The sequence below is a fragment of the Globicephala melas genome, chromosome 6, assembly GCF_963455315.2.
Source record: "Globicephala melas chromosome 6, mGloMel1.2, whole genome shotgun sequence".
In the NCBI taxonomy this organism is placed as follows: domain Eukaryota; kingdom Metazoa; phylum Chordata; class Mammalia; order Artiodactyla; family Delphinidae; genus Globicephala; species Globicephala melas.
The window spans coordinates 22292191-22314004 of record NC_083319.1 but is presented as its reverse complement, the minus strand read 5'-3'; the positions used below and the strand labels follow the sequence as shown (position 1 = coordinate 22314004).

The window sequence follows — 21814 nt, the reverse complement described above, 5'->3', positions numbered from 1 at the left end:
AAAGTTTATTTGCTTGTTTATTGTCTGTCATCCTCCACCAGCTCCTTGAGATTAAGAACCTTGTCTACCTTGCTCACCACTATGTCCTCAGAGCCTACAACACTGTCTAGTTCATAGTAAAGACTCAAGAAATATTTACTGAGTGAATGATAGAAACAACTTTTTTTGAGGTAAAGTTCTTCATGTTGCTATAGAGTCCCATGCAACATTTTGGACATAATATACTAAAAAAATGTTTATCTGAAATTCAGATTTAACTGAGCGACTTGCATCTTTTCTGGCAGCCGTACCCCCAGAACACATTTGAGAATACGTGGATACATTTTTGATTGTCACGACTGAGGTGGTGGTACTATTGGCATCTAGTGTGTAGAGGCCAGAGATGCTGTTAAACATCGTACAATGCATAGGACAGTCCCTACAAGGAAAAGAATTATCCAGGCCAAATGTCAATAGTGCGGAGGCTAAGAAACCCGGAACTAGATGGCCATGAACTTTAAGGCAGAGAGCGCCTAGAATCTCTAAGTTAAACTTCCTTTTGGAAAGGGAGAATGGAGTTAGTGAGACGGAGTCGGGGCTGAGACCCAGCTTTAAAACCCTGGGCACACATCTTGAGGCTGATAACCAGAGGGCAAGAGGGCCAGACTACCAACCAATGGCAACAAACGAAGTCATGATGCCTAAAAGACTGCCTGGGAAGGGCACTGTGGACAGTAAAGCACTCTGCATACACTGGTTAAGTGCACCTCAGACACAGAGACATCCTTTTGGTCCGTCCACCTGAGGACAAATCCTCTGGCCGCTGGGACTAGGAACGCGTTCACAGACATAGCGGAAGCAGCCGGGCGGCTGAGGCGTCCTGCTGCTCCCCTAGCAACGGTCGTGACGGAAGTGGCTGAAGCAGCCGCGCCCGGTGCGCCTGCGCGGAGGCGCCGCGTGCTGACGTGGATCTGGGTCCAGCAGTCCACCCGGGCGCGCGGTGGAGTGCCGGGGTGCGGCTGGGCTAGGGGAGCCGTGGCCCAGCCGGCATGGCGACGCCGATCGCTCCGCGCCGGGGAGCCGGCGCTACCGGCCGGGGCTGGTTGGTGCTGCTGCCGCCCCTGCTGATGGCGGTGCTGCTGCCGCGGCCCGCGGCGGCCCTGGTGGAAGGGCTCTACTGCGGCACGCGGGACTGCTACGAGGTGCTGGGGGTGAGCCGCACGGCGGGCAAGGCGGAGATCGCGCGGGCCTACCGCCAGCTGGCTCGGCGCTACCACCCCGACCGCTACCGGCCAGAGCCCGGCGACGAGGGCCCCGGACGGACGCCGCAGAGCGCTGAGGAGGCCTTCCTGCTGGTGGCCACCGCCTACGAGACTCTTAAGGTAAGCCTGGGGGCGCGGATGGGCTGCGAGGACGCGCTGGCGAAGCGAGCGGCGTGGCCCCTTCGGCCCCTGGCCCGTGGAGCGAGCCTCCCTGTGACTCCGGCGCCGGGCGCGACCACCGCCACCACCCTTAGGATGCTCGCGCTTGCCCACGTGAGAGAGCGCATACGGCCCACTGACAAAGATGGGAACCCCCTCGGTCTTGGAGGGCAGCCAGCCCCCTCCTTTCTGTTACAGTCTTTTTTATGCAAAGCTTTGGGCTTCTTACGACTTAGTGAAAATGTTTTAATAATGTGCAGCTCACTCTCGGAAAGCAGGGTGATTACTATTACCAAGATCTGTGATAGAACACAGGAAAGGGCTCCAGTGACAGTGAGATCGCCCGAATTTGAGTCGACAGAAACTTGGTTTCTGGGGATGGTATTAATTGTGACATTTAGCTTGGGTTTAAGGATGTAGAAAAATACTAAGAAGAACAACGTATGTTTGACTCCGGCTCTGAACACCCCTGTATGACCTTGGATAGTGACTTAATAGGTCAGAGTACCTGTTTCTTCATAGGCACAATTAAGGCCATGATGCCTGCTCCACGGGTTGTTATGAGGTTAAATGATGAATGAGAAACCCCCTATACAGGACCTGCAAATAGGTGCTTAATGACTTGGGTTTCAAGACTGAGAATTTCTAGTAGGAAATATTTTGTGAGTATATGTGTAGTCGTTTGCCAAAGGTTTTATTGAGTCTTGTGGGGATGGGGAGATTTAGCCTGATCCTGTTTTCTTTTACTGCTGGGAAAAGCAAACCATAAGAAATCACTAAGTACAAAACATATTTGGTGGAAGTGTTACTGCTTCAAGGGCCCCATCATGCTAATGCAACAGCAGTTGCAGTTGTAGGGTACTTTTTTCTAGCTTTTTTTTTCTTTTCTTTTTGAGGCAGAGTTTTCCATGTTGCTGTATCGTCTGCTTTTAGTGACTACTTTGAGTGGGTATGCTATAATTTAACCATGCATTATTTTTCCAGGTTAGATTTCCAGAGCTGAAAATACTGAGTCAAGGAGTTAATGGCTTACTTTCCAGAGCAGTTTGGATAATATGGAGTCATAAAATTCACTAAATTCTCACCAGCATTGGTGAGATTGTAATTTTTATTGGCAGTTAACTGAGGAATGGGGGTTTTGGGAAAGTGCTGAGGCCAGAGGGCTTGGTTGCCTATTATTTGGGATAGAGAGTGATTGAGCAAAGACTTCAGAAAGATGGGAAAGAACTTCATTCAAGGCAGCCCAGCATGTGAAGCTCCAGTCTGCTTTTCTGCCGTGAGGAAAGATAGTGGTCCAGACGGGCATCCAGAAGGACTGCCACTGGTCCTCCAAAGCCCTCGTGGCACAAGAGGGAGCACTGGGCAGGTGGAGAACTTCCAGAAGAGAGGCAGCAGAAACAGTGGCGACTGTTCCCTTCTGCTGGGGTTGGAGATGGGGAGATTTGGCATGAAAATGGTGAGCATGATAGTAAGAAGTTTGAAAAAAAAGTGCCAAGAAATGGAGACTATAGAAAATCTGGCTGGGAGGAATCCCAGGACTCTAAATATTCTTGCCATTTTCTCGAAGAGACAAATTCAGAGGCTGAACTGGCTGTAATGGTTGCCTCTGAATGCTGCTACGAGTTTAGCACTGATTTGTCAGCTAATAAAAAGCTCAATAAAATAATGTGTCCACTCAAGAACAAGGAACTTTGAGGCAGTTAAAAACTAGTATGTCTGGAGAAAGTAACACTAACTCTTGATTGGGACAGGTCTGCGGTAGCTGCACATGCCTCCAAACAGGAAACTAGAATTGTAGTTGCACTGATGGAGGGTGGGAGAGAGTGTTCTATAGCTTCCCCAACCCCACTCGTTATTACTGCAGGAGAACGGAAATTATCTGTGAGAGAAAAGGGGTGTCTGGGCTTGGTTTGGACCCATGGAAATCAGACTTAGTTGGGCTCTATGAAAACTCCCATGTTAAATTTATAGAGATAGATAGGGGTTCCACTTCCAAGTGGAACACCTTCAGAAACTTTTTAAAAAACTTCATTGAAGATGCTCTCTCCTGGAATAAGGAAGAGGACTTTGACTTGGCATGTGTGGAAGAAGTTATTAAAGACAAACAGGGTGGTCTGATTTTATTGCTGTCATAATGGAGAATTGTGAGAAGGTTGCCGGAAGATATCATTTCTGGGTAATGCAGAGATCTGATAAACTGGGGTCATCCCCTTGAGGCAACAGGGATGCAACCACTGTTTTGCTTGGATTATATCCACAGACTGGAAAGAGGGCCTGTGAGGGATAAGAGGTCCACCTGGCCTTTACTACGAGCAGGTCAGATAGAATAGTGGGAGAAGCTGATAAGTTCCAGTGGCTCTGGAATGAAGACGAGCCGCAGAAGCCTACCTGAAATTCCATATATCATCTCATGGGGGCAGCAACAGCAGACCTGGGACCGCATTTCATTTCTATTTGCTCTTTTTGTTATACACTATATATTTCTCCATAAAGAATAGCAATAAACCCTGTGAGAGCTGAAAAGGAGGGAGGGCCTTGGGAAGACTGTGTCCTCCTTCACAGCCATGTTCAGTTATTGCTGGCATATGAAGGGAAAAGTTGATTCTATATTTGCTTTGTAGAATGCCCAGGTAGATTCCATCTCTGGAACAGTGTATCTAACAGAAATTGTTTCTTTTGTGAAATCTGAAATAAATTAGTTGTAAATTCATTGGAGCCAGGAGGAGCCTTTTTTCTCTCCCCATAATTTTTTGATAACCTTCTTAATTTCTTATTCTTGGTCTGTTCAAGTCTCTTAGCATTTTTAACATGTATAATATAAAAAGCTATATTATATCCTCATTATAATCTTACAATGGTGTTCCATCAAAACTTATAACAACCAAGCATCTCTGAATAACCAAAATGAGAATTATATTTGTGTAAGATATAGTGGATTTATGACTCTGAAGTTGTCTTGGTTAAATAAATGCCTCTTTGAGAGAGAGTTTTTTTAGATGGAAATTGTTAAAAAATAAGGATACTGACATGATTTAAATGCAGTTGGTCAGACAAGGAGATATTATCACAGTTGGTCATTGTTTTCATAGCAACAGAGATTCTACCTGTGAATAGAGAGATTGAGAAAAACCAGAAAAAGAAGGACGGGTAATAATGGAAGGCAAAGGGACCTGTCAGATGCTTTTACCAAGTCATGCTTAGTTCATGTTCTCAAATAACTTAAAACCTCTAGATCTCAGCAGGACTTGAAACCATTATGATTTCACACACTGCTTTATATTTGTTTCATAATATGAGTTAAGCCGGTGAAATAACTATTTAGTGTATTTGACTACTGGGGATTCAGGGACACATGGACTTTGGAAGTTAAGTAAACAGACTCTCACTCGCTGTGTCAACATTGGATCTTTTTATGTGGATATAGCACTTATCACACTGCACTGTAAATCCTGAGTAGCCCTTCTCCCCTCTCCACTAAACTTCATTTTTGCATGTATATCCATGGCACCTAGCACAGTGTCTGGCACATAGATAATGAATGCTTGTAAAATAAAAACTCCTATCTGGAGATAGATTCAGATAGGATGGAAATCGAAAGTGGATTTCTGGCGTTTTGACATTGTTATGTGAAGCCTACTTTGGCATTTTACCCGAAATTAATTGTAGTCTTAAAGAGTGGTACAGATAAAGTAGATTGGATGGGTATGAATGAAAAATTCCTGCATGAGAGAAAAATTATACTTCTGTTTTTAAGGAGAAATTATTTTCTCAGGGTTTTAGAGAACATTAATTATTTTTGATATAGATACAAACTGGATGAATTAGATAAAATGAGAAGGATGGCATAGAAATCAGCAGATGAGGGAACAGGTGGTAAGGACGCACTTAGAAAAACTGCAATTGGTAGAAAATGGTAGAGTTTGAGAGCATTTTGCAAGATCGTGAGAGAAGAACATAGAAAAGGTCTTGGAGGTATTACTGGCGTGCAGGTTATCTGATAAATTGAAGGGATGTGTAGAGAGAGCCTTGTGCTCCTCCAGCCTTGTCTTGGCAGGAAAGTCACAGGAACACGTCAGTTTCTTTTTGCCAGTCTGGTTGATGTGGCAGGGCTTTAGCACTTAAGAATGATTTGACAAAAAGGGGAGTATGAACTTCCTGCCCTGTTAGGGTTACTGTTTATTGTTCTCCCTTTGTATATTCGCTTAACCCTTTCTCTCGCTGGTACTGACATAGATGCTGGGGGAGGAGACCATAACAATGAAAAAGGCACAGTTCCTGCCTTTAAGCTTTTAATATAAGAAGGATACAGATACTTATTGTTTGGTTATTATTTATCTAAGTTATATAATAAAAACGTGTAGCTTATATTGCAGCACTGAGAGAACACAATTATTTCTTCTCAGGGGATTGGAGAAGAATGCACTCTTTGATCTGGATCTAGAACAGTCCCCAAGGTTGACTGTGGAGGGACATTTCTGGTAGAGACAAGTCTTGATCCACGAAAACGTGGAGTCATGAGTGTACAAGGCTGGTTCCAGGAATGAGATGTAGGATCACTTCTATTATGCTTTTCCCAGGGACTCTTCGTTCTGGAGGAAAAAAATTAACTGCACTTATCGGTATTACTATTTTTCTTTTCCAGCATCGATCCAGATTTTAGTCAGTCCTTCATAATAATTGGGTATTCATAAAACTAATAGAAATGATGTAAATTTCTATCACAGTTGTGAGGCTGATACACAGGCAAGTCAAGTCAGCTTGATGGCAGATAATTTTCATTTCACGTGCCAACTGTAATTGGTCTCGACTCCATGTAACACTTGTAAATTTGGGGGCCTTGTCTGGGTTTAGTGGAAAAGATGACATGTTAAACTGTCCTCCCATGGGCCCAGAAGAAGGGTGTGGTACCTTATGTGCCACATTTGCTATTTCTGCTGTGAACCCATAAGTGTTTTTCATTTTTTACTCATCCCTTAAAATTTCACCTGTTCTTCCCTACTTATGGCCAAGGTTGATCATACACCAGATGTGTTTAAATCTAGAGCTGTGACTACCTGACACATGATGGTATCAACAACCCATCAGAGCTTTTTTGAGTAACACAAAAACTACTGAGTTGATATAATTCTAGCCAGAAACTAAGCACTTGATGTTTTAATTTTGCTTGTGCAAATTTATCATGGGTAAACAGAATATACTGAGATAGTCACAGCACAAAGACCCTTACTGTATTTTTAGAGACTGTAGGGGATCTACTGTTTCTAGGTTAGAAGCCTGTCAGGTGCATGGTAGGGAGAATGTTTCAGGAGACTGGAAATAGTTTGGGATCGACCCTTTAAGCTGTGTTCAGGCATGTGAACCTGATGTATTGAAGAGTTACCAGAGGTTTTAAAGTGCATAAGTAACACAATCTGATGTTTGTTTCAGAAAGAAAGTTCTGGGAACAACATGGAAGATGGGTTGGGAAAGGCAGGAAGGTATTCTTGGCTGAACTCATTTTATTTCCGTCTTAGTCTTCTGGAATCTCATCATTCCTCTTTGGTAACTTAAGAATCTCTTATTTGGTTCATTTCTCATTCCTTAATTTTGCTTCTTTTAAAGCTACGGTCACATTTTTCTTCTTTCCTCATTGTTGGCTATCCTTACTTCCTCGTCCCCCTTTCATTTAAACTGTCATAGACTGACATGTGCATCAGCACACGTTCTGGAGCTGTTCTTCCTAAGATGAATAGTGATGCTCTAAGCATCAGATCAGAGGGCTGCTCTTCCTTTTGGAACTATTTGTGGCATTTGATGTTGACCACGTAGTTCTTTAAGCTGTTCTCCCTTGACTCCCTTCATGTAATTCTCTCCCCTTTCTCCAAGCTTTCTAGCCATTTCTTTTAGTCTGTATTTTTTTTTCTCTGCCTTCACCGTAAACATTGCATTTCCTTAGAGTCCTGTCCTTTGGGGACTCTTCTTTTTATTTTCTAAGCTCGTCCTGATGAAACTCAACTACATCCTTGACAACCCTGAAATCCGTGTATTCTCTAGGTTCATATTTTTCAATTGTCTCTCATTTGTAGCACAGGTACCCAAAACTACACATGAAACTAATCCTGTTTTCTTTGTTAAAGCATAAATTTTAAAAGAGGTTGACTCTTGTACAAATACAAAATAAACACGTGTCAAAGATTTTATTTAACTCATTAATTAATGAGGGAACCAGTAAGATATTAAAACTGGTTCAAAAGAGAAAAAGTGCCACACAGTTTACAGTCAAGACAAGGAGTGCTGAAATGCCTGTAATACTGGTCAATATGACAAGGCAGTTATCAGTTGCCTTAATTCCACTGGTCACAATTTGTCTTTTTGTGAATAAGAATTATTTGCATTACTTCCAGGTTTCCACAAGTTACTTCTTTCTCTACAAAGTTAAAATAGACTTTTCAAAGACAAATAAAGGCACACCCCTCCTACAGGAAAAGATAATCCTTGGAGGCTCCAGACACTGAAAAGCTATCCAGTAATTTTCTTTCCTCCCCATTTCAAAATCTTCCACAATTTTCCCCTGCATCTTCTCCACACTTGCTGTCCTCTTCCTTTATTCTTAGAATAACATGGTTCACACAGTGACTATAATTAGAAACATCAGTATCATGCTTAACATGATTGATTCCTGTACCCCTTTAATCACTAAGTCCTATTTGTTCTACTTCTTGGTCTCTAAAATCTGTTTCTCCCTCATTCCTTTCTTTACAATACTGTCAGAGTTATCGTCCAAAAATATATACTTCTACTCAATGCTATTTATTTTTCTCATACTTGAAAACATGTTATGTTTGAATAGCACAGACAGTAACACCCTAACACTTTAGCATGGCATATAAGATCCCCTGTGGTTCTTATCCAAACCTGTCTTCCTGGCCACATTTACTACTCCTTTCTTCCCTAAACTTCCCCAGTGCTTAAGCTTCACTGAATCTGTTCTCTACACTGATGCTTCTGTACCTTAACACTTGCTGTTCCCCTTGCCTGGAACAAATTTTACCACATCTTACATGCTTTTCAGGATCTAGCACTCATTTCACGTCTTCTGTGAATCCCATTACCAGTGTTCTCAGGCACAGTTAGTCCTTAGTACATTGAATTGTGCTCTTCTTGCTTGCTAGATTCTTCTTGTAGATGGGAGAGTTATTGAGGCCAGGTCCTTAATTTATTTGTTTTTTTATCCTCCTTTGTGCTCAGCACATGGCTTAAGGCCCTGCATAACTATTTTCTGAACTGAAAATAACTAAGGCTTTTTAAAGCTCAGGTAACCACGTAGATGGCGATACCGTTAACTGAGACACAGGAGCAGATTTGGGTTTTGAGCATGTTGAATTTGAGATATTTATGTTACATTTAGGAAATGTTCAGGAGGTATCTGAAAATAGTAGGAGCAGGGAAAACAGATCTGAGTGTCACTCGTATATGATATATAGGTGATACTGCAAATGATGGAAGTTGCTATAACCACATGTAGACTGAGAAGAGAAGACGTAGAAGATAGTTGCACGAGTGGCTGGTGGGTAGGGAACAGGAAGAGAAATGAAAACTCAGAGCAGTTAACTTTCTTCCTCTTTAGTAGGGTGTAATGGCCTGGAAAAAAATTTAGGGGAACAGATGTTATTTTTTTAAAGGATCATTTGTATGTGTATTTCTCTTAAAAACAGGATTACTATATATATTTAAGAATGAACAAACGATTACTATATTTTCATATATTATTGATTCTTGGCCTTTGCCATCCTAAATGGTTTCTATTATTTGTATAATCGAAGATTTTTAATGTGAACCTGGCTGCAATATCTAATTATTGCAATTTATGTTTATTGAAACCAAACAATTCATTATTTCTTTCAAGGACAAGAACATAATATATTTTTGCCTCTGGGGAGGGGGGAATGATCATTTTCATAAGAGAAGGAAGGGTTCAGTGCTTTCTTTGCTTGTGGGTTTCCTCTTGTTCACTTTTGATCTAGATATTGGTGGTTATGTTCCAGTCCTCCTGCATATGCCCAAGAGGATTGGGAGTGGAGTGGACACCAGCAGAAGCACCATTTTTTCCTGTAGAGATTAGAAACAAGGAGCTTATTGCCCTGCTTGTCAAGGCTCAGGACAGAGAGGAGGAAGAAACAAGTATAAAGGTTTTGGTTTTGGAAAGAAGTTGGCATCTCCTGACCCTGGGACCTTAAGATCCACAAAATTGCTGAAAGAAAAAGTACTACCTTATTGAAAGGTAAGATATTACACTGTTTTAAGGTTTAAGCTATTTTAGCCACATTAGCGTATCTTCATAAGCTATGAAATCAAGCAGTCATTTCTGCCAAGCCCAAGTTTTTGTGGCCTAATCACCCGTCTCGCCTTCCTTGTGAGATGGAGACCTGTGTGGCTGGAGAGATGTCTAGAGTAAGGGAGAGCCTTTACAAAATTTCATTCAGTTTTGAAATGATATTTATTGAATGCCAGGCACTGTGCTAGGCCTTGGATATACAGAGATTAAGGAATCACCCTACCTGCCGTCTAGAAGTTCTCATTCAAGGAAAAGAAAAAAACTGATGATTACAATGTGATAAGTGCTATAATAAATAGGTAATAAGTGTAATAAGAGTGGTCTAAATCTGTCTACTAATGTTTATGTTCTAAAGGATTAATAGGAGCACATGAGGTTGGAAGAAAGGCACGGGCATTTGAGTTAAAGTGAATTATCTGTTCAGTCATAGATATAAAAGAGCATGCTGTACTTGAAGAACACACCAAATTCCAGAAATTGCTATCTGAATGTTTGCTATGGGCAAAAGAAGGGAGAGTGATAAGATGTTTCTTAAGTAGGTAAGTTTGGGTCAGTTATGGAGGCCTTGTTGCATGACAAGGAAAATTGAACTTGCCTTACTAGACACTGGGAAGCATTGGACAGAACAAACAAAAAAACTGTGAGGCTACTTTAGTCCCAAGATGGGTAGGAAAAATATATATATATGGTATTAAAAATAAAAATATGTAAGAATGTACGTGAAACTCTCTAATTGGGTCCCAGTCTGTCTTTTCTTTTTTGCTAATATTCCTGGTATCCTGTGTTCATATTAGGTTGATTCTAAACTTAGTAGGCTACTGAAGAGTAGGACTTTGACTTAGATTGTTGAGAATCCCTAACTCTTCAATTTGTGCCAACCTTGAACAACCTTGTAAAGTGTATTATGCATGCCTCAGCCTAAAATCCATTTTCTTCATTCTGGAGAGAAAGCTTTAAACACATTAAAGAAAGAAGACTGTGGCTGAATAAACGCTGTAACAAGGAGATCGCAGACCTTCTTGTCTCTAATCATGACCAAAACAGGGTCATGAAATTATGGTGGCCCCAAGGAAAAGAAAACCATTCTAAGAGAAGTCAGACTTGACCCTGAAACCTTTTACAGGGATGAGGTAGTTTGAGGACTCATTATAGAGGGCCCTGAATAGACCCTACAGGCTCTGGTTACAGTAGAGAGGCTAGACGTAAGGTATAAATTTTGGAGTTGCTGGTACTGGAGCATTAGCTGACCATCCTGTTAAATGAAGCTCTGTCACAAATCTAGGGACCAGTGAGAAGATGGTGACTCTGGGGGAAGATATGGGTGAAAAGCTTGAAGAAGGATATCTGCATTCTGTGGACTGTGACCTTCACTAAGATAAGAGAACAAACGAGAGAACAGCCACTAGACGCATGACGTTCACAGAGCAGATTTCAGTGACACTCACAGATCTTGCTGTATACTTCAACCAGGAGGAGTACAGACAGTCAGAATGGGCAATGGACTGTGCAGAGATAGTGATGCTGGAGGACTGTAGGAATCTCATCTCAGGGGGGCAGTTAGTTTCAAAACTACTTGTAATCTAGTTGGAGCAAGGAGAAGAATCGTGTTTGAAGAAATACATTTCAAAAAGCATCTGCCAAGATTGGGAGGCTGAGTATAAAAGGCAACGAATTCAGGCCAGAAGCAGAGCATATCTATAAAATTAGCCAAAAGGGCAAAAAAATGGAGGGAGAATGGAAAAATTCTCAAAGGATGTCTTGAAGTACTCAGAATGAAATACATCAAGGGACATAGGCTTTAGTCTTCAGAGCTATCTGTATGACCTGTAACGTTTTACCCTCTTTCGGTTAGAAACTCTAGAATATGATGATGGCTTATAGGAGGAATGGACTGACAGTTGAGGCGTGTGGCACGCAGCTGGCGGGATCTCAGTTCCCCTACCAGGGATTGAACCCAGGCCACGGCAGTGAAAGCCTGGAATCCTAACCAGTAGGCCACCAGGGAACTCCCGAGAAAATCTTTTCTAATGGAAGAGAACATACAAGGAGTGAATTTGAAAATAATATCAGCCTGAGCTCAGCTTTCCTTATATAATAGATGATTCGCATATTGGCCCTCCATACAGTGCCATGGAATAGACTTTAAATATATTTACATCTAATTATACTAGATACTACTTCACCTAGCTTCAAATTCTAGTCAGAGGTAAAAAATATTTTGAATGTAATGAGCGTAAGAACTGTTACTGAGGGCTTCCCTGGTGGCGCAGTGGTTAAGAATCCACCTGCCAATGCAGGGGACACGGGTTCGAGCCCTGGTCCGGGAATATCCCACATGCCGCGGAGCAACTAAGCCTGTGCTCCACAACTACTGAGCCTGTGAGCCACAACTACCGAAGCCCGCATGCCACAACTACTGAAGCCCGCGCACCGAGAGCCCATGCTCAGCAACAAGAGAAGCCACCGCGATGAGAAGCCTGCGCACTGCAACGAAGAGTAGCCCCCGCTCGCCATAACTAGAGAAAGCCTGCGCGCAGCAACAAAGACCCAACGGAGCCAAACATAAAATTAAAATAAATTAAAAATAAATAAATTTATTTTTTTAAAAAAAGGAACTGTTACTGAGAATGTGCTCATTCAAATTCAGAATTCTTAATAGAAAATATATAATGATATTAATGGGTACAGGAAAGATTTATCGTTAGCAAACTTCTTATTTTAAATCTAAGAAACAGCATATTGGAGGACTCGGGAGGAGGCCCTGAACAGACCCCAGCGCCTCTGTGGTGACAAAGCACTAAGTGCAGATTTTGAAATGTTGAGCTAATAATCTGCAACTTTATGTATGTTGAATAATTAATTTATTATAGAAAGAAATCATCTAGGTTAAAGAAAGATTTTTTTTCATAATGGTTTATGTTGTATTCACTTATACAGAGTAAAGAATTTGCTGTAGTTTTAGTCTTTAACACTTTTTTGGAAACAAGACAAGCTGAAAAATAGGTTTCCTGTGGGCTTAAAAAAAAAAAAGCAAATCATAACCTAGTTTGGTAGCTTTTCAACCTATGTATCTCAGTAAAAGATTGGCGTTTATACCTTTTAGAAACTGGTTAAAATTAGAGAAGGTTTTAAGAAATGCTTTATTTGTGACCATTTGAGCAGCATTTCAGACTGCTATAATTTTTTCAACATGTTTGCATGACTAAGAAAGAGCGATATATTACCTTATTTATGAACTGGGCTGTGAAAATGTGTTATAATAGTGAATACTCCATATTTTTAACCTGTTTTTGTATACTGTATGTCATCTGATGTACAAAATAACCCTGTAAAATTAGTAGGGCAGCTATTAATATCTCTAAGTTACAAGTGAAGAAGAGTGAGGCTCAGAGAGGCTAAAATTTTTGCCTGATATCACAAAGCTAGACTTTGACCATTATACTGCATCGATGTCTCAATGTTTCCTTGGGATGAGCATAATTCAATTTTGAGGGCATAGACTGGTTTTGTCTACTTTTTTGTTGTTTTAATCATTGCTTTCAAAAGAAAACCTTCTATACAAGGTTGGGAAATGATTGTGAATATATACAACAGAGATAAACATTCTTTTTTTTCTATCAACAGTTACTGAGAGTAGGTGTCAACACGCTTTTAAATTATAAGAACACGGCGACATCCTTATTAGCACCACAGCACTGGCTAAAAAGGCATGGTTCATTGCTACTGAAGTGTTTTTGTTTTTTCCAGGAGGACTAATACTCCTCAAGAATTTGAGGAAATTTTTTTATTATGCTTTATACCTAGTATTAAAGTTCTGGAAACAAATTTGTGTGTCCCTTTGAGGAATTATGGGAAATTTTTTGATTTTAACAGTTTGTTCTTTTATTCAGATTGATTACATAATTACAAAATTCTAGATTTGACTTTAACAGATTATTAACTAAGACCATTTTATGAGCTGTCATATGAAACTGGATATCTTGTTATTTTACAGGATGAAGAAACTCGAAAAGATTATGATTACATGCTGGATCACCCAGAAGAGTACTACAGCCATTACTACCACTACTACAGCAGGCGCTTAGCCCCTAAAGTGGATGTGAGAGTTGTGATCTTGGTCAGTGTGTGTGCTATTTCAGTGTTTCAGGTGTGTATTGACGGATGTGTGTATCTACGTGCATGTGCAGGAGTGCACATTGGCTAGTGCTAGTCGTTAAAACTGAACTAGAAGTACCTTTTTGTAGAATTTTACTTCCAGGTGAGATTAATTTTTTACATTAGAAAAATATTTATTTAACCAATTGATAACATTGGAATCTTTGTTGGCAGGCAATCTAAGAAATCATGAATGTCATTATATAACTGTCAAAACCAAACAAACAAACAAGTCAGATCTTTTTCTCTTTTACCCCCTCTAGAGTATTTTCCATATAACAGCCAGAGTGAATGCCAACTAGACCATATCATTTACAGGTGACCCTTGAACAACATGGGTTGGAACTGCAGTGGTCCACTTACACACGGATTCTTTTCACTAACTGCAGTGCCGACCCGCAGCAGTGCACCTTCTGAGGTTGGCTGAATCGGAGGATAGGGAGGAGCCGTGCATACAGACGGCCAACCATATGCTGCACTCAGACTCTGCACGGGGTGGTGCCCCCCCCGCATTGTTCGAGGACCAAACTACCTTCATAGGACTTTTCAATGATTTCCCATTAAACTTGGGGAAAATTCCAAACTCCTTAATATGGCCTAACAAGTCCTGGCACCTACCTGCCAAATGCCAGGAGTGTAGAGCTTGCCATCATTGTAACAAACAAAAATGTCTCACACATTTCCACATGACGGCTAAGGGCACTCCTGCTCAGTATGAGAACCACTGAAATAGACTAAAAGTGCTACAGTAACTTTTTATGTTGTTTTAAAATATCACAGAAATACAAGTTTAGCCTGAAATGAGTTTTCCCTACTATTATTCCTCAACTAACCACACCTATCGTATCCTCCTTTAGAAGAAAAAAGAAAGCCAAGTGACTAGAATGAAGCAATTTGCTAGTTTCAGAATTACTTCTCCAGTTTAATTCCCAGAAATGAAATTCAATCGATATGACAAAAGAATTCCTATTGAAAACTAAAGCTGTATATATATATATATACTTTTTTTTTTTTTTTTTTTTCCGTACACGGGCCTCTCACCGCTGTGGCCTCTCCTGCTGCGGAGCACAGGCTCCGGACGCGCAGGCTCAGCGGCCATGGCTCATGGGCCCAGCCGCTCCGCGGCATGTGGGATTCCACCCGGACCGGGGCACGAACCCGTGCTCCCCGCATCGGCAGCGGACTCTCAACCACTGCGCCACCAGGGAAGCCCTAAAGCTGTATATTTTAAACGTATCAGCTTTTGTAGTGTTGCCTTTTCAACAGGGAGAGGAAGGGCAACTTTACTTTTCTGTTTTAGATAATGTAATACCCTAATCACTTTTTTTTTTTGCTATTCCTAATAGATTGCTACTATAATATTTCAGGATATTATTGGTACAACTGCTGTATTTATTCAGTAAAATAGCTGAAATGTGTGGCGATACTATATGAGGAGTAGGACTTTTTCTGATAATAAAACCCTTTGTGGTTGAATATATTTATGAAGTGACTTAATGTCTTCCTGTCCAAATAAGTAAAGAGTTCAAACATATTTGAATCTTTCAGTTCAGAATGTGACGAGTGTTACTGTGGTATGTGCAGATGGTTTAGAGTTGCCCGAGTCTATAACCAGGGATTGTTTGAAAGAAACTCCTCACCAGCTAGTTTTACCATTCGATTCTTCCTCCAGTAAGTAGACTGCAATCTTAAAAAAAAATAGAAGAAGAGGGATTTCTTAATTGTGATCTAGGGAAGAGTCAAATGGTAAAGATGTGAAATCAACAGGTGTGATGTGATTCCAACGATCCATCCTCTGATCCTGGGTGTCTCCTGTAGAGAATCGGTGGCTTTTTGGCTCAGCTTAGGGCTTATCTGACTTATCAGGGCTGGAGATCCCGTGTCCACATGGGCATTATTCAACTGTATCTTCAACTTACAGAGTAAGATTTTTGAGGTCCCTGTTTTTAATCAGAATAGGTTTTGGCGGCCGGCGGGGGGGTTGTGTTCACCAAGGTGAATTTTGTAATAAAAATGACCCAGTTTTCTTTGTTAAATATTCTAGTTTTTCAGCTGGTGGAACAGCTACAACAAGGCAATCAGCTACCTGGCCACGGTGCCCAAGTACCGTATCCAAGCCATGGAGATTGCCAAGCAGCAGGGATTGCTGAGAAAAGCCAAAGAGAAGGGCAGAAACAAAAAGTCCAAAGAGGAAATTCGCGACGAGGAGGAGAACATCATAAAGAACATTATAAAAAGTAAAATAGATATAAAGGGAGGCTATCAGAAACCCCAGTTCCGTGACCTTCTCCTGTTTCAAATTCTCTTAGCTCCCTTTCACCTGTGCTCATATATAGTCTGGTATTGCCGGTGGATCTATAATTTTAACATCAAAGGCAAAGAATATGGGGAAGAAGAAAGACTATATATCATACGTAAATCTATGAAGATGTCAAAGTCTCAGTTTGATAGTCTAGAAGATCATCAGAAAGAAACTTTTCTTAAACGGGAGCTTTGGATAAAGGAGAATTATGAGGTGAGTAATTACTGTAACCTTCCTTACCAACTTAAAACTAGGTATGTGACAAGGGATCACAGAAGTGTGCTCAAATTTCTGAAATCGAAGAGTTAAATATAGAAAGATCTTACTTTTGTTGACTGTATGACTATATTTAGTAGTGGAACAGTGGGTTTTTAACCTATAATTTGTCTTTTTAAAAGATGAACTTCAGGGCTTCCCTGGTGGCACAGTGGTTGAGAGTCCGCCTGCCGATGCAGGGGGCACGCATTCGTGCCCCGGTCCCGGAAGATCCCACATGCCGCGGAGCGGCTGGGCCCGTGAGCCATGGCCGCTGGGCCTGCGCGTCCGGAGCTTGTGCTCCGCAACGGGAGAGGCCACGGTAGTGAGAGGCCCGCGTACCACACACAAAAAAGATGAACTTCAAATACTTTAATTTACTAATGCTAAAAATTTAAAGTATGGTCTAATTTGTTGTGTTAAACTGTACTATGAATTGCCAGAATGATTTGGCAAGTAGATATATTCAGCCTACTTATAAAGAACATATAAATGGAAGGTAACATGGTAGCTCCTAAATTATTTGATAAGTTTTCACTTTTAAGTACTTGAAGCTGCCCACTATACAGTAAACTCTCTGTCATAGAGTGCTATCCTGGGCTGAATTATCATGGTATTACATGAGGTTATCTTAGTTGTTACTTCCTGAAATTTGGAAGTGAAATAATTTCTTTCTGAAATTTGATATGGCTGTGAAATTGGTATGAAAACTTGTCCATTTAGCTTCAACTGATATACATGAAAGGTTATAGAAATGAAAGATGTTCTTTGTTCTTAACCTCTGTGGTTTATTTAACCTTCTTTGGGAACTTTAAAAATATTTTGAAAAACCAATAATTATCATTGAAGATAAAATTAGTTGTAAGTTCAATTTGGAGACAAATGTATTTATAAGGTCACTTTGTTCCTTGGTTAGGATCAACAAAACTGAAAGTCATCTGTTAAATTTACAGAGTACCACGTTAGAAAAATAAAGTGTTGACTCTTTAATATTGGACATTAGTCGTAGAGAGGAAATGTTTAAACCCTTTAAACTCAGCTTATATATGATTTCAAGGAGGAAAAGAATGTATTTCCAGGTTACAGAAATCAGTGAAAAAAATTACTAGTTCTTGCACAAGTTATTCTTTTTTATTTAACATTGAACATTGAAGTGCTTAATTGCTTAGTAGTCTTAGGTGCATGGTCTTCAGAAGACAAACCAATACATTCATTGGAAACTTTTACCTAAAGTTATATTTGAAAAATATAGACATGCCATAAAGCTAATGACAAATGTTTCTCTTTGGATTGTCAAGTTAGTTTATGTTATTTATACTTACAGGTCTACAAACAAGAACAAGAAGAGGAACTAAAGAAAAGATTAGCAAATGATCCTAGATGGAAGAGATATAGGAGGTGGATGAAGAATGAAGGGCCTGGACGGTTAATGTTTGTGGATGACTGAAGATTGCTGGAATGCTACTATGCCAAACCTTAATTGTGATACTATTTTCATAACTGAATTATTTTAGAAATGTACTGACTGTTCCTCAGCAGTAACTAAAACTCCTCAAGTATTTGATTAAACAGTATAATGTAGAAATTTAAACTTTCCCTTCAAACTTTATACATAAGACATTTATGATTGTTCAATTTTTATAATCAATTTGTGGATTTTGTTAAAAGATTTGACATGAAGATTTATTAGTTGCCATTTAAAAATTTTATATGTTTGGTTAAAAAATTTGACATGAAAATTTATTAGATACCATTTAAAAATTTTACGTGTTAAGTGTTTATTCTTCAAAAATGTTTCCTTATTTTGTTATAGTGCTCCATTTTTCTGCTTTTGTGGCCTCTATTAGTTTCACAAAACATAAAAATTATAACAGCATTTAATTACATTTTTGAGTGTCTTTCTAGACACAGACTTCTTCAGCAAAACTATTCAACTATCATGTCATCTTTACGACAGTCATTATAGGTTTGATTTATGTTCAAAATATCTCTCTAGGAGAGTCTTCTGCTGGACTGTCTTTATAATATCTCCCCCCAGTCATAATATTCTTACTAAGATCAGAAACTCTCCGGGAGAGTGAATCTACCTTCATGTCCTTGTAGGATGATCTTGATTACAGTCATTATAGGACTATAACTGTATTCTCAAACACTTCTCCAGAAAGAACCTTGTAAGAAGGTCTTTTGTACCACAGTATTGTTTTTACCCCCCTTCAATTAAAAAAAAAAGCAGAAATAGTGTCATGAAAAGTTCATATATTATGAAGTCCTTGAGTGGTGAAAAATACATTTTATGTGAGCATCTTTACATGCATATAAACCAGAAAGAAGGGGTGCATGCCTGTGTGCTGTTCTATCAAACAGTGAAATGTAAATGTTTTATATGTGTGAAAGTGAAAGTAATTCACACATAATTTGACTGAATCAAGTATGATACTGCAGCAAAGTATTGAAACACATTCATGGTAGTGAATCAATACTCCTGTTAAAAGACATATCCCAGTCCATCATATTAATAAAACGGTTGCAATATATCACAAGTTTGTTGGTATGACATTTTAAGTCAAAGATTAACATATTGCTTTTGCATTATATAACTGTAAAAGACATAGCATAAAAGTGTAGCATAGCTATGCAGAGTCTGTTTCTATTCAAAGTAAACTAGTCCTTTCAAGAGCTCAGCTCAAATATGTGGCACATACAGAGATGCAGGAGGGAAGAGTTCCATCCTTGCTAACATAGCAAAAGGCCTGAGGTGGGTTATTTAGCCTGTGAGTGAAGGCCTCAATTCCTCATTAGAAAATTAGGGGAGGAGTTTGACCAGATTATCACTAAGGCCTTTTGCAGCTCTAAAATTCTGAAATTATATAATATTTATATTTTTGTAAACTTCAGATGAAAGTGTTTTATGCATTCATTATTTTTTGGGAGGGTGGAGAAATTACAGTGCTAAATTGTAGGAAGCTGTGCTTCAAACCCCAAATGCCCAACTCTAAACCATAGGTAAATGCCTTTGAAAAGTGCTGTGGTTGCAGTCAGTAACCCCTGTCCCAGTGGAGATGTTACCACACCCGTACCACGCAACAGCATTATCACCTAAGGTTCGACGTGGGTACCATATGTTATGCAGACCAGAAAGAAATGGAGGCTCTTGCCCTTCTGTTAAAATTTCAAATAAATGTATGATTAACTGTATTTCAAAAAAACCTAGTGATAAGGAAAAACAGGAGGACTGAATATGTTAGCGTTCATAAAGGTTGGCTGATAAAAACTATGTATCTTTGGATATTATTTTGCATATATGCTAGATGGCTGTATTTCTTTCTGTCTTTATATAGAAGTCTTATTTCTGGAATTGTTCCTGGCAGCCTGCTCACTTGGTAAAAGTTTGGTTGGTCTTTTGGAATCATGGTCCCTGTATGGGTGAGATGCATGGACTCTCCTTAACGGAAGGACTATGATTCTTTTCTCCCCTTCCCTCAACAAAATGGCTTTATGCTTCAAAATCCTGGAGGAAAGGAAGGGCAATTAGTTGTGTCACAAGTGTCGTTCACATATGTTGGGTATCTTTACTATCTCCATACTCTGCCAGTCCCCCACCAGAGAACCAAAAGCTTCTCCATTTCAGAAACACTTGGAGAAGAATCCTGGGTAGGGGATCCCAGAACCCCACTATAGTTAGAAAATTGCTCTTGTGCTTCATTTTAGGGCTATCACCATTTCCTCCTTGCTTGGAATTCAGGGGTTTATAGAGCATAGCTGCTTATTGCTTTCTATTATCACTTCCTATAACTGAGGTCTGTGCTAAAATTACCCTTAGGGTTACTTACATTCATGTCAGATATCCTCACAGCAGTTTCTAAAACTGACCCTTCCCTCACTGGTCTCATTTCTTTATGAATTCTCCAATTTCTACAAATCCTGGGTTGCAGTTTCATAACACATCTATCAAGTAGGGGCCATGAGTAGAATTTTAAACACTACAAGTGGTATACAGAAATTTAAAATGTTACATGAAAAAATAATTCAGTTTATAGAATTAACTATTTTAGTACTACTGAATTTATGTTTAGAAAAACAGTAGTTTTATTTACTTTGAGATTTTTTTGGACTGAAATGGCAGGAAACTTTTAACACCCACACACTGGAAATATTTCCTTGAGTAGAAGCCAACTGCTAAGCTAACATGCAGCTAGTATTATGGACCAGTGTGCCAGCCCCATACTGAAAGTTCTGTGGAAATTAAAGAGAAATAGCTTTTATTAGACATTAGTATGAACAGGTCTAGCTACTTAAAGACTTTAAATCAGAGATGGTCTCTGTTGAGTTATAATTGTGCAATTGAGGCAGATAAATGTTGGTATTGATACAAAATAGCTGTGTACGGATGAATTTCTTTTTTTTAGCTGCAGCACGCGGACTTCTTAGTTGTGACATGTGAACTCTTAGTTGCAGCATGCATGTGGGATCTAGTTCCCCAGCCAGGGATCGAACCCAGACCCCCTGCATTGGGGGCATGGAGTCTTATCCACTGGACCACCAGGGAAGGCCCCGGATGAATTATAATTAATTTTATTTAAGAAGTGTGATACTCTTCACATTTAAATATGGGCTAAGGCCAAATCTAGCCCCTGATAACTAAATAAAATTTGCTAAACAAATTTAACCTTTCTGGTTTCCTCATCTGTGAAATGAGGGGATCGTTTTATTTTTTATTTATTTATTTATTTATTTTGCGGTACGCGGGCCTCTCACTGTTGTGGCCTCTCCTGTTGCGGAGCACAGGCTCTGGACGCGCAGGCTCAGCGGCCATGGCTCACAGGCCCAGCCGCTCTGCGGCATGTGGGATCTTCCCAGACCGGGGCACGAAGCCGTGTCCCCTGCATCGGCAGGCGGACTCTCAACCACTGCGCCACCAGGGAAGCCCCAGGGGATCTTTTTAGATAATTAGGACTTAAAAATCTATAAGCCTGTGAATTTACATAGGTTTAGGGTCTGAAGGAGATTAGATTGCCTGCAACTGAGAAATGTTATGAGTATTTAAGTAAAAAGCCTATATGATTTGTCATAAACTTTAATCAGTTTCTTAACGGATTCAGAGTATCCTTGACAATTATGTATGGAGTGGATCACATAGTCTTACAGCAGTGACGTATGGGATTTCCTACAGACTCCTCCCCAGTTTCATTAGTGGATGAAGAAACTTCCTCCCATTTGACAGTGTCTCCTTTTATAACCTCAAGAAGAGGGAGTAGGATGCAGGGGAATGGCTCAGGCTTTGCAGCCAGATAGACCAAAGTTTGGTTCCTGGCTCTGCAACGAATAGTTTGACTTTGGGCAGGTTAACCTCTGAACCTCATTTCTCGTCTCTAATAGTTAGTGGGGATA

The 21814-nt window shown here is 40.1% G+C and overlaps 2 protein-coding genes across 3 annotated transcripts in view; one reads left to right on the top strand and one right to left on the bottom strand.

The window, feature by feature from the left end:
* The window catches only part of PTGR1 (prostaglandin reductase 1), a 74034-nt gene that overhangs the window by 47300 nt on the left and 4920 nt on the right, over positions 1-21814 (bottom strand).
* DNAJC25 (DnaJ heat shock protein family (Hsp40) member C25) lies at positions 950-21048 on the top strand. 2 transcript variants are annotated; one of them, XM_060300627.2, is made up of 4 exons: positions 950-1361; positions 13709-13831; positions 15914-16384; positions 17751-21048. In XM_060300627.2, the coding sequence occupies exons 1-4, from the start codon at positions 1029-1031 to the stop codon at positions 17871-17873; spliced, it is 1050 nt and encodes a 349-aa protein (XP_060156610.1). In that variant the 5' UTR covers positions 950-1028; the 3' UTR covers positions 17874-21048. The 2 variants fall into 2 exon arrangements, with proteins under 2 accessions (XP_060156610.1, XP_030714878.1); XM_030859018.3 differs by having other exon boundaries at positions 13709-13861.